Source organism: Lissotriton vulgaris, chromosome 6 (genome assembly GCF_964263255.1).
Source record: "Lissotriton vulgaris chromosome 6, aLisVul1.2, whole genome shotgun sequence".
NCBI lineage: Eukaryota > Metazoa > Chordata > Amphibia > Caudata > Salamandridae > Lissotriton > Lissotriton vulgaris.
Genome location: NC_141694.1, coordinates 562,256,373 through 562,268,720, shown reverse-complemented (window position 1 = coordinate 562,268,720; position 12,348 = coordinate 562,256,373). Strand labels below are relative to the sequence as shown.

Genomic DNA, 12,348 nt, shown 5'->3' with positions numbered 1-12,348 from the left:
AGAAAGCGGCAGTTCCCTAATGCTAATGGGTATAAAACCCCAAACATTTACATATGTTAATGTAAGATACAAACATAATCGTTGTGTACTTAGTGAAATTACTACAGTAATTGCTGTGATTTGACATTCTGTGTCAAATGTTCAATTATCAGTTGAACGTTACACAACATGCCTAAATGAGGCACTGGGCACAGGAAGCAGCCTCTTCTTGTGTATGTTGTTAAATGTTATAAGACATTTGCCAAGAGGCATTACAGTAAATTAATCAATTACAGCATTTCAGTAAGGTAAACGGTTTTCACCTTATATGAAATGTTCATCTCTAGTTCGAAATTGTAAAAGACACAGATGGGGATTGTGTGCAGAGTAAACTAAATCAACATTGTAAACAATATTCTTTCATGGAACACAGAACAGTGTAAATGTTTAACAATTAATTTTAAGTTCACCGGCGGCTGCCAAGAATGCTTGCTTTAGCCTTGCCAAGGAGCCGTAAACTTAAGGCCAGAGTGGTAGCAAAGGAGTATGCAATCGCTCTTGCATGACGATGGTTTGGATGGACAACGGTGGTCGAGAACATGAACCATAGGAAAACTGCGATGCTTTATACCGCCAGTCAAACAGGATCTTTTTTCCAAGAGACTGAAGTAGATCCAGCTATCCTCTTGTTACTGGAAAGCGATGCAAGAACGTGTGCATATGTTTCTGTGAATGGTTTTTCTACACCTACTTGTCCCAAAGTCCTGCATGACACGTTCTTTTAGGAGAATTCCAGGAACAGTGATACATTTAATTCTGGTTGGATCAGGGTCATACAAATTCTTTCTCCCTGATCTCGGTTACTGTCGATATGTTCCAACACATATCAAAGGGGAGAGAGGCACTACTCCTTTTCCATCCTCACAATAATAGAACACTAGTACCCATACAACGAGGAAAAGGAGGAACGGGTGGGTGTTCTGCCCAACAGACACCACCAAGGGAAAACGCAAGGTTTTGTAAAAATGCTGGACTGAATACCCACCCGTTCCTCCTTTTCCTCTTTGTGTGGGTATTACTGTGGATCTGACCTAGAATGGGAAAGTGTAAAACATAAAATGGATGGGGCCAAGCTAAGGAGTACTGTATACCTTGGTCATTTTAAAGGTATCGAAAGGCATCATTAAATTGTTTAACAGCTTCTGGGGTATTTAACCTAACTTCAGATTTTTCAGCTAAGAGACTTTGTAGCAATAGGGACATCCTGAACTGTGGAATCGGTTTAAAAGGTAAGAAGCACAGTTTGTTTCGATGAAGGCACTTGTGAACTCCGCAAAATACTATCGAGAATTCAGTGACTTCAAGAGGCAGCCACTGCAACTCTAATAGGATGGGGAAGTTGTATGATATTTCAAGGAGCATATTGGTAAGTTTGTTAATAATCCTTTTATGATTGCTTTTCTTCAGGCTAGTCGGAAGATGCAAGGGTATGGATGACTACAAAGAACATGAGTTGAGCTAATATGAAACACAATTTATGTAGACCGGTGATGGAAAAGGGTTTCTCTGGTCAAACTCTTATGTTCAGACAGCTTATGTTAGACAAGGCGCTAAGATACCATTCAGAGGTGATCAAATGGCAGATGACTTCCACCCACGGATCTGTTAATCTGGTAAACTGACCTCAAAGTGGCAGATAAAGTTCATGTTTTTAATTAAAGTAAGTGCCAAAAGCAACTTAACCCATTCGAAGAAGAAATGATTGGGCATTCTTCTAAACCAGATAAACAAAAAAAAGACTTTGCCCAGTGATGGAATTTCAGTCATTTGCTTTTGTAATGATTTCTATTGGAGGATTTCCAAGTAACAGTTAGGAACTCAAATTTCTCTGAGGAAAGATCCACAACCCCTAAGGAACCATGTACTCAAGCTGAGCAAGCTTATAGACATGTGCAACATTCTTCCTTCCTGCATGGGCATGAGGTAATTCCTCTTGGCAAGGCAAATGTGGTCGTTCCAAAGTAGATGAAGCAGATCTGAAAAAAAGACTTGCTGAGACCTTGCCAGAGCTACTATATTGACAGAGCACCCTGGGCACTCTTTGATGAACTTCAGGATGTGTAGGATCAAATGAGTTGGAGGAAAGGAATACAGGAGGTTTGCCTTTTTGTCCAACACCACGTTAGATCACAGGAAGGCAGGCTTTCTGCCTAAAAGAGAAGTGCGATGTTTGCACATTGTGCGCAGGTGATTGGCAAGGATGTCTATAGACAATGATGGGGTAAAAAACTTTCCTGACAATTTCCCAGTTGAGTAGCAAGCAGTGACATCGAATTGCAGACTTAGAGAAACGTGCTGTGTTGCACAGCCCTCTTCCACGGAGCAACTTGAATTTCCCTGCCTACGGGAAAAAACAGTGGACTAGTAAACATGTTGTCACAGTGACCGTTCCAACCATCTAAATGTAAGATAACTCTATAATGTTCTGTCCCAGATCAATCACTGCTTGAATTTGGTGGCCATCTTACAATAAGTCCTGATATACGTAGAGAACGCATTTGATTCTGTTGTGTGACACTTCCTGGTTGCAGTTTTAAAGACATTTGCCCCTAATAGTAGTAGCCTGTCACTAAACAACATTTACATTGGTGAATGCACCCAGACAAGGGTGTCTGTGTACTGTCCCCTATATTGTTTGTCCAAAGTATAAAGCCAATGTCTGTAAAGATCCTCTAATCCCATGCGAATAATGGATTGCTGGTTAATACCCATACAGCGCTTACAGCACCAATACCAATGTGTCATATATCAGGGTTACAAATGTGAACACATATCTAATGATTCCTAATGTGACCTGTTTTGGATGCATGTCTGGCTTTAATATTAACTGGTTTAAGTCAGAACTGATCATGCTTACTACATGAACCACTCGAGACAACAACAATCTCGGCTTTAGATGGTGCCCTAATGGAATCAAGTGACTGGGTATTCTTTTCCCAAGTACTATGGTGTATACTAAGCAAATATCATTTTGGGAGCACTTGGAAAGGTAGAGGACAGGATGGCCCTTTGGAGGGTATTACCATAAAACGTATTGTCTCCAATTTTAAAAAGATAGTGCTGACAAGCTTGCTGAATATTTTTCTTGCCATTGCTGTAGTCCAACTACAGACATTGTTTGGCAGGCTGACATTCAGCAAGATCTGATTAATATGGTCAGGAAAAACTACTTGTATTATACACTAACCAGACCTGATGCTCAAGTGGAGTTTTCACCCCCAGTTGGCAACCATATTGCTGCGTTGTGAATGTAAATTATGCAATGTATTTGCAAAAGACCTCCGATAACCCCTCCTCCCGCAAAAAAATATCAATAATGTAAAAATGTATGCAGCACCATCTTCACTAAGTTTCAGGCAGATGGGAACTCAATGTCAGTTCCCTACTGAGTATGACCCAGAACTCTCCTTGAAAACAGCTTGCTGTAAAACTGTTCACAAATTCCAAAATCCTTACTTACTTTAACCTAATCTAGGGTTATGGTTCAACCCCAGGTCTTAGATTTATATTTGGCAAACAAATTGAATGATGCTGAAGATGGGCTGAGATATTTCAATTGTAAACCTTACTTGCGATGGGGGAGATCTTCAGCCAGACTCATACTAGACATCCCGCGTAAAGACCACATTTCAGGTCACCTAAAAGACCTCCACTGGCTCCCTGTTAATAAGAGGATAACGTTCCGCCTCCTCACCCACGCACACAAAGCACTTTACGAACTTGGACCAGAATGCCTCAACACGCGATTATCCTTCTACTCCCCCTCCCGCCAGCTACGTTCCTCCAACCAAGCCTTCGCTGCGGTTCCACGCATCAACAAATCCACCATGGGGGGAAGATCCTTCTCCTACCCAGCGGCTAAAACATGGAACTCCCTCCCCATTCACCTACGCCTCACTCAAAACCACCCAGCCTTCAGAAAGCAGCTTAAAACCTGGATCTTCGACAATTAATTCCCCACCCTTCCTCAAGCGCCTTGAGACCCTCTGGGTATGTAGTGCGCTATATAAATTTTCTGACTTGACTTGACATATAGTGTTACAAAATCTGAACCACACTTAGGAAAATTTGTCTCAGCAATTTTAGGACCCTAAAGAGGCACTAAGTACTCCAGTATATTGGACAAGCCGCTGACTCAGCAAAGGTACTATCCCCATTATATCTACAAGTAGAGGGAAAGTTCCAGGTTGGAGACAGCTCAGCACACTGTGGATTTCCGATACTATAAGCATTGAAACTGGTTTTAGGAGGTAAGGGAAATAATCATCACAGATGGGCAGTCATTCCACTGTTTATCTGGTTTACCTTCGGACGAGTTTACAGGGGTTCACTTCAATACCCTAAAGACTACTATCTATCCCTTCTAATGCATTAGAGATCTAACTGGGTTTCATAGAAAGTGCTCTGATATGTCACAATTTCTAAGGTATGTAGCATTGATAGTTCTAACATAGTACGGTACACGGTGCCATCTGCTAGTGTGCTAAATTAAAAGGTTAACTAACATGAAGCATTACAATGGCACAGAAGATGATGCTTATAAACTGTCTGACACAGAGTAAGAGACATTTGGGTACAGTGGCTTCATATAATTCAATTGAGAAAATCCTGACCGCATAAATTGCTACACCAAATACACAATTATCTGTTGTCCATTTTGAAGAATACATTTATGCTTCATTGCTGATACCACTACCTCTCATTGTTTTTTGACCAATGATGTAATAGGCCTTCTGCTCTCATTGTGATATTTCTACAATGTAAGGTGTTGATTGTTTACAAAAAAAATCACAAGTGCAAACTAAAAAGTCATTATCTCTGGGGCACTGTTTACTTAAGAGTGAAGGCAAGTGCATGGAGGAGAAGGGAACTACCACATTCTGTATACGTGGGTGCAACAAGGGAATTGTGAGGGTTCTGCGTTTGTATTACTTGAAGATGTTTTGATACCCTGAAGACTAACCAGGGAAGGACTAACCTCATCCGTGCTGCCCCGATTTACCGCCGGTGCTGGGCCCCAATGTTAATGGGTGTGGTCATGACGGAACGGTTCCGTCATGAGCACAGCCCGACCGATGCTGATGACGGAACCGTTCCATCATGAGCATCGAAAGGGCTACGGTGTAAATGTTCACCTTGTCGTTTCCCATTCCAGTTAATTCACTTTTTATGCATTATTCCAAAAAACGGTCAGAAAGACTTCTTAGAGATTTGGAAAAACCTTGTCACTTCCCGGTACAACCAGATATGTAATTAAAATGCAGCCAATTTATGGCACTTGGGTAAGGTGCAACTGGTTTGGTTAATGGACTGCATCACTGATGAAGGTGTATGTGGCTGGTTCTCCACTAGATTCAGATTGACACATCTAATTTCAAAGCCAGATTCTAAATGTTAAATAAGAGAATTATAGTTTAAAGACATAATATGTGATACACTTAAAGTTACTTTCTAGAAAAGTACCTGCTTAACTGTGTAGGGTCTTTACTGAAGGAGGTTTGAGCACTGAGATCCAGCTCAGTTCTGCATTGTGTATATAATGTCCGAAAAACCTCTATCAGTACATCTTCTAAAATTGCAGGACCTAAAACATTGTTTGTAAAACATAAAAATAATGAGTTAAAAAATAAAAATAAGTGTACCAATAAGACAGTTTCAAACATCAGCATTAAAAAAATAAATGTTGCATTTGTTTTGAGAAATTCAAAATATCACATTTAAGCCTTCTGTTTATTTGGGGAGTGAGAACCTTTGCCCAGGCTTTTTTTGACAACTTATTCGCTCGTAGCCTCGCTTGGGGATCTCATCCGGGGATATATATGCCCCATGACAAAAACATTAATATTTATAAACACAAGTATACTGCTACGAAAGAGCTAATGTGGTCTTTCTCTAATGTACAAAATAATAAATAATGAAAAAACTTCTAAACCATAACACTTCCGCTCAGACAGCCCTGTCAACAACTTCAGCAATTAAATAAACATGCACTACCCTATTCCCTTCTTAGGTCAAGCCTAGAGGCAGCGTGCCCGCGCTGCTCTGCGAGGCATGCTGTATTCCCTTTGTAGCGATTGAACACACCCACTGCTTTTCATTGGTTACTTGGTCTGTCTTTACAAATTCCATAGCTTTCGTTGGTGCACATTTGTCCCGCCTTGTGGCTGTTTTGTTTCGACCCTGGCTACTGCGTGGATCCTTTCACTATGGGCCATATGTTTTGTTTGAGTGCACTACTATTTCTTTCATCCCTCTCCTTCCGATCGCTGCCACACAGCGCTGCTTGCAGTTCAGTAAATCTCCCCATGTCTACCCCCACCAATAAATCCCACCCCTCGCAGCCTTTTTACAGTGTCATTTTTCGTGATCGCACCACCTCCCTCCTGTCGCTGTTTCAACTGTCTTCTGCTCTTAGTCACATGTTTATGGTGTAAACAAAGAAGCCTCAATCAATCATGTTTGGTGGCTGTTCTTTCATTAATCCTCCTGATCATGCAGTGGTACAAGTATTCAAAAGATGGTCTGAATTTCAGGGTAAGCAGATGCAGCGCTTACATTCCTCCATTCAGAGACAAAAGACACAGTTATTGCACAAAAAAAGCACAGATTATCTTTCTAATAATTACCTCTTCTCTGCATATGCTTTCACTCATGTTTCTACAGTAAACCATGTTTGCTTTATGCAGAGAACGTAACTAAATGTACGAACACTTTAGGAAAGCATCACTTCAAAGAGAGGTTGGCAACAGATTATTTTAAATGTAGTACCCTATTAACGGGCACCTCTTGTGAAAATAAACAGCCAGTGACAAAAAATGGCCGACTATAGTGGTCAGCAATACATTAGATTTTGTGGTGCAAGAAATGTTACAAATTAACTGCGCTGTATTTTTTGCCCGCATGAGTAATACACTCCTGGCAAGGCTGGCATAGAGAGCCCATTACCGTCCATGAAGCAGCAGCAGACACACAATATGTCCATAGAGTGTAGGGTGCTCCTTTGTCGGAGAAGCACTTCAGGCACTAGAGCACTTCAGTTACTTCTAAAGGAAATAGGGCCCACTAAGGAAATCAACCTTGTGCTCACTGAAAGGCTCCTTTGGTACTCCTCTGTGTGCAATATTGCACTGGAAAGCTTTCAAGAGACCATGGTAGTCTATTGAAAGGACACTAGCAAAGAGACTCGTCAAAATTAAGGAGCTGTTTTGTGTGTGAGATGAGACAGGGGTAGAGGTCTCTTAAAATACAAACTTTAATTATGTCATTAAAGCTGTAGTTCTTAGTTGCAGACGCCGCATCTTGGACAATTCTTATCTGTAGCTTGTGACATACAAGTTGCAGACTCCCAGTTGTCCAATCTATGTGCTATGATGCTGCTTGGCTGAATGTGTTAAAATATTGCATTTTAGTAGCCCAATGCAGCAGCAATTCAATGCATATTTTAAAATAAAGCATTTTGTTTGTAAGATTTCATATATGTATTGTTGGCGAAACACTTATAAGGTCCAGAAGGCAAGACCGATTGCATTGCGAATGCTTGTTGCAGAGTGTAGCTTGCCGAATCACAGCTGTCAATGAAACATTTTGGTCTTCAAAAATATAGTTTAAAGATCAATTGGCACATATCTTTGTGTTCTGAAAAATAGAGATATGAGCATCACATATCAGTCTGAATATTTTTCATGTGCTCCACCACGTGACTGCAGACTTCACCAGGTCCCCAGGAAGGAAATCCCCTGGGCGGGAATGTGTTTAACAGTTGGCAGGCAAAGACAGAGTTTGAGTGCTTTTGTAAAAGTAATCACTTATTTTGCTGCAGATAAAGAAATGGTACATTGAGGTTTTAAGGAATCTGGCATGCCACTGTATGGACACCACACTGATAATACATGTCATTTGAGGCAAGGAACTTGAATGATGAAATGCGGGTACGATCAAAGAGGTCTTACAGTTGTGTTGGGAAAATTATTACTGGAGGGATTGGGTACGTTCATAAAATGCCCTTTAGACTAAACAAAATACTCTAACTGTAACAGCTACTGAACGGAAAGACTGCAAGAATCTATTTGCCGCCGGCAGAGTTAAAATGATTCAGTCTGAAAACCAAAAGTACTGCAAAGTTCTGAATATGCTGGAGTGTTGATAATGCATAACACTGTAAGGGCATTGCTATATTAACCCATACAAATTAGTATTGATACTCCCCTGAGTCATGGCATAACAAAAAGCACTCAATAAGATCAAGGCAAGGATGAGGGAAGTCAAATGTTGAGGCCTAGCAAAGGTCTAGGTAACCAGTAAGAAACACAATGTCTACGATAGGTGAGTATGCATAGGTATCCCTTCCAAAAGAATGAGCAAGGCCAAATGATCAACCAGAGCCATAGTGGATAGTAGACCAAATAAGACCCAACAGGTGACTTGAGAAGTACACATGTGCTAATGTAAAATTTTCTCCCACAGCAAGTCAAGGACACGTGTGGGCAGTGTGTGTACCCATCACTGGGGCAACAATATGATATGAAAGCAGGATGACCAAGCACTTGTTTCAATATTGTCCAAAAGAATTAGTAAAGCAAGAGCATGCTTAGGATTCTTCATTGAGCTAGAGAATGCACACTGGAGAGCCTGGATAGTCAGCGGCCAACTGTATGTTAAAAGGTGTTCTTTACCCAAGCTTGCTTGACTCAGGTTACAGAAGCACCATATGTAATCTAATAGCTGAGACTTCAAAACAGGAAGCAGCAGAGTTAGAGCCAATCCTTGTGACCCCTTTTCCAGAGCATACCAGTCCTAGAATCTATGGGACAGCTGATGGAGCCGTGTAGGAGGGGCTGGTACGTTTCACAGCTCTCAGCTGCAAAGAACACAACAACATTTTCCCTTAGTGATGAGGAAGGCCAGTGAACCAGGAGTTACTATTAACATAGGGGGTGAAAGAACCGCTAAATACTATGTAGGGAGAAGGCTCTAATCATGGACTCTGCAGCAGCTGTACTTCCACAGTAGGCACAACCAAGTTGCACGCCGGAGATAGTTTCAAGCCATGGGCATCAGTCGGTTTCAGTACTCTTCAGGAATTCGGTACTAGACAGCCCACTCCTTCACAGTAGGGATATCCAGAGATATTTCAGTGTGATATTGAAAGTGAAGAGTAGCCAAACATCTCTCATCTCGCATTAATAGGTCTCTGCTCTGCAAGCTCCAGATGATACAGAACACCGCTGACAGACTCGTCCTCGGCATCCCCCGACACAAGCACATCAGCCAACACCTTCGGAATCTCCACTGGCTTCCCGTGGAGAAGAGAATCACCATCAAGATACTCACCCAAGCGTACAAATGCCTCCACAACACCGGACCCCAATACCTCAACGAGAAGATCACCTTCCACGTACCCAAAAGAAACCTCCGATCTGTCAACTTCGGCCTCGCCAAAATCCCACGCATCCACAGAGTCAGAACAGGGAGAAGAGCCTGCTCCTACATCGCGGCCAAGACCTGGGACTAGCTACCGATCGACATTAGCCACGCCCCCTTCATGAACACCTTCAGGAAGGCTCTCAAGACCTGGCTCTTCGACTGAACTGCGGAACCCTCCACCTCCGCTCCTCTCCAGCGCCTTGAGACCCACATGGGTGAGTAACGCGCTTACAATTTCCTAATTGATTAATTGATTCATCTTGCTCAGTCCACTGTTTGACCATGCCACTCATTGCTATTTTTAATAGTTTTTCTATCTTTCTAGCATTATAAAAAGTACACCAGTATGAGTATTATTTCTGCACTTTTGTTTTTGACTTTGTACTGTGTTTGGGTTGCATATCCTTTGGGGTGGGGTTGGGAAGGGGGGTGTTGGGGACGTTGGGGGGGACCCGTGACGGTGGGCCAAAGGGGATGCTTGTTGTGTGTCTGCTGCTGAGTGTGTACTTTACTGTTGGTGATGTCGTGCCGCGAATGTTCTGGAAGCTACTGGTTGGCTACTGCCTGGGGGCTGGGCTGAATGCGGGGTGGGTGGCGCTTGGCAAGCTGAGAGCGGTTTCTGGTTTTTATATCCGCTATGCCGCTTAGCATAGGGACGTGGAATGTTAAGGGCATGAATTCGCCACAGAAGCGGCAGAGGGTTCTGAAGTATGTGATGGACCATCACCTTGATGTAGTGGGATTGCAAGAAACACACCTGGCACGGAAGGATGAGTTGAGGCTCCGCCATAGGGCGTACCCCATTATTTACAGGTCCTCTGCTGTCACGAAGCACCGGGGGGTGGCACTTCTGTTCAGGGCTACGTTGCACTTTCAACCAGTGGAGGTCCGACACGACAGGGAGGGTCGCTGGCTGATGGTTAAGGGGCACATTCAGGGTAGATTGTGTACGTTTGTGGTGGTATATCTGCCCAATGCGGGCCAGAACAAGTATTTGCAAGAACTGCTGGTGAAGATGGGGGACGTTGCGGAGGGGCTCTTGTTCCTGCTGGGCGATTTCAATTTGGTGTGGGACAGGGAGTTGGACAGCTCGGGGGGACGTAGAGCGGACACAGGGGTCTTTTCTGATTCCACGCAGCAAGGGGTGGGGGAGCTGGGTCTAGTAGATGGATGGCGATTTTTTCACCCTGCCATGAAAGACTACACATTCTTTTCACATGTGCACCTCTCCTACTCTCGCTTGGATCACATTTTTCTTAGTCAGTCCCTCAGAAGGAACATTCTAGATGCCGCCATTCTTCCGATCTCGGTGTCGGACCACAGTCTCTTAGTGCTCACTCTCCGTTGGTCGCCGCCTGACACCGCGAACCGAAAGTGGTACTTTCCGGCGTCGGTGGTTAGAGACGAGGTTTCCAACCAAGCCTTGCGCCTGGCCATCCGTGAATTTTTCGATTGCAATCCCCCGTCGGACACCTCTCTGACGACTACGTGGGACGCCTTTAAGGCGACGATAAGAGGGACGTGCTTGGGCCTCAACTCGCAACTTAACACTCTGCGTAGGAAGGAACGGGACGCGCTGGAAGCCGAGGTGCTTGAGCTCGAGAGGGTTCATAAGATCAATCCCTCGAGGGTGACCCTGCGTCCGCTGACGGCGGTTAGGGGCAAGCTGAAGGCACACTATGCGAACAGAGCCGAGCTCACGCTCCTGCGGCTGGGGCGGCACTCATACTCCAGTGGTAATAAGATTGGCAGACACTTAGCCCGGCAATTGCGGGACAAGAGGGAACGAGAATACATAGGGGGGATCAGAGACCCCGCAGGAGTACTCCACCATCGAGACGGGGCGAAGGCGGACATATTTGGCCGCTTCTATGCCGCTTTGTATACGGGCGAGGAGCTGGATGCTGCGGCACAGCGGGAGTTCCTGCAGCGCTTGCCACTCCCGCAGGTCTCTAGTGCATGGAACGACCTGTTAGAAGCTCCGATTTCGAGGGAGGAAGTCCTCTCCGCCATTAAAAACTTGAAATTACATAAAGCTCCCGGCCCGGACGGGTACACTGCAGTCTTCTATAAGACCTATGCAACTGAGGTGTGCGACTTTCTGGTCGCCCTCTTTAATGACATGGCTACGTCCGGAGTGAATACCGGGACCCTAGCGGAGGCGGTGATTACGGTCCTGCCGAAGCCGGGGAAGGACCCAGAGCAATGCGCCTCATTCCGTCCCACAGCCTTACTTAATATTGACGCGAAGCTATACTCGGCGATTCTAGCGAGCCGCCTCCAGGACCTGCTCCCGACGATTGTTCATCCGGATCAGTCCGGCTTTATCAAAGGCCGCCAGACGCACGACAATACACGTAGGGTGATTCATCTCATTGAGAAGGCGGACAGGCTCCGCATTCCGGCGGTATTGGTGGGCCTAGATGCGGAGAAGGCCTTCGATCGAGTGGACTGGAGCTTTCTATTTAACACGTTGCAGGCGTTTGGTTTCTCCGAAAGATTCATCACCATGGTGAGGGCAAACTTCTGTAGCCCGCACTCGAGAGTGGCGGTGAACGGCCACCTATCGGCCTTTTTCCAGCACTCGCGAGGCACCAGACAGGGGTGCCCCCTCTCTCCCTTGCTGTTCGCGCTCAGCATTGAGCCCTTGGCGATGGCGGTCCGGGAGCATGAGGGGGTGAAGGGCATACCATTCACGGGGGAGCAACACAAAATCTCTCTCTTTGCGGACGATGTCCTGCTATCGGTGGCCGATCCCGCTAGCTCTCTTCCATGCGTTCGGGATATCTTGCTGGAATTTGAGGGGGTGGCTGGCTTCAAGGTTAATTACGGCAAGTCTTATGTCCTGAATCTAACCTTATCACAGGCCGAAGTTGCTCAGGTAAG

At 44.6% G+C, this 12,348-nt stretch overlaps 1 protein-coding gene across 2 annotated transcripts in view; it reads right to left on the bottom strand.

The window, feature by feature from the left end:
• DOP1A (DOP1 leucine zipper like protein A) overlaps positions 1 to 12,348 on the bottom strand; it is a 1,079,867-nt gene that overhangs the window by 711,891 nt on the left and 355,628 nt on the right. For both annotated transcript variants that reach the window (XM_086926553.1, XM_086926552.1), the window contains exon 10: positions 5,503 to 5,623. In XM_086926553.1, the coding sequence (XP_086782679.1) occupies positions 5,503 to 5,623 (121 nt within the window). The remainder of the gene's footprint in view (positions 1 to 5,502; positions 5,624 to 12,348) is intronic.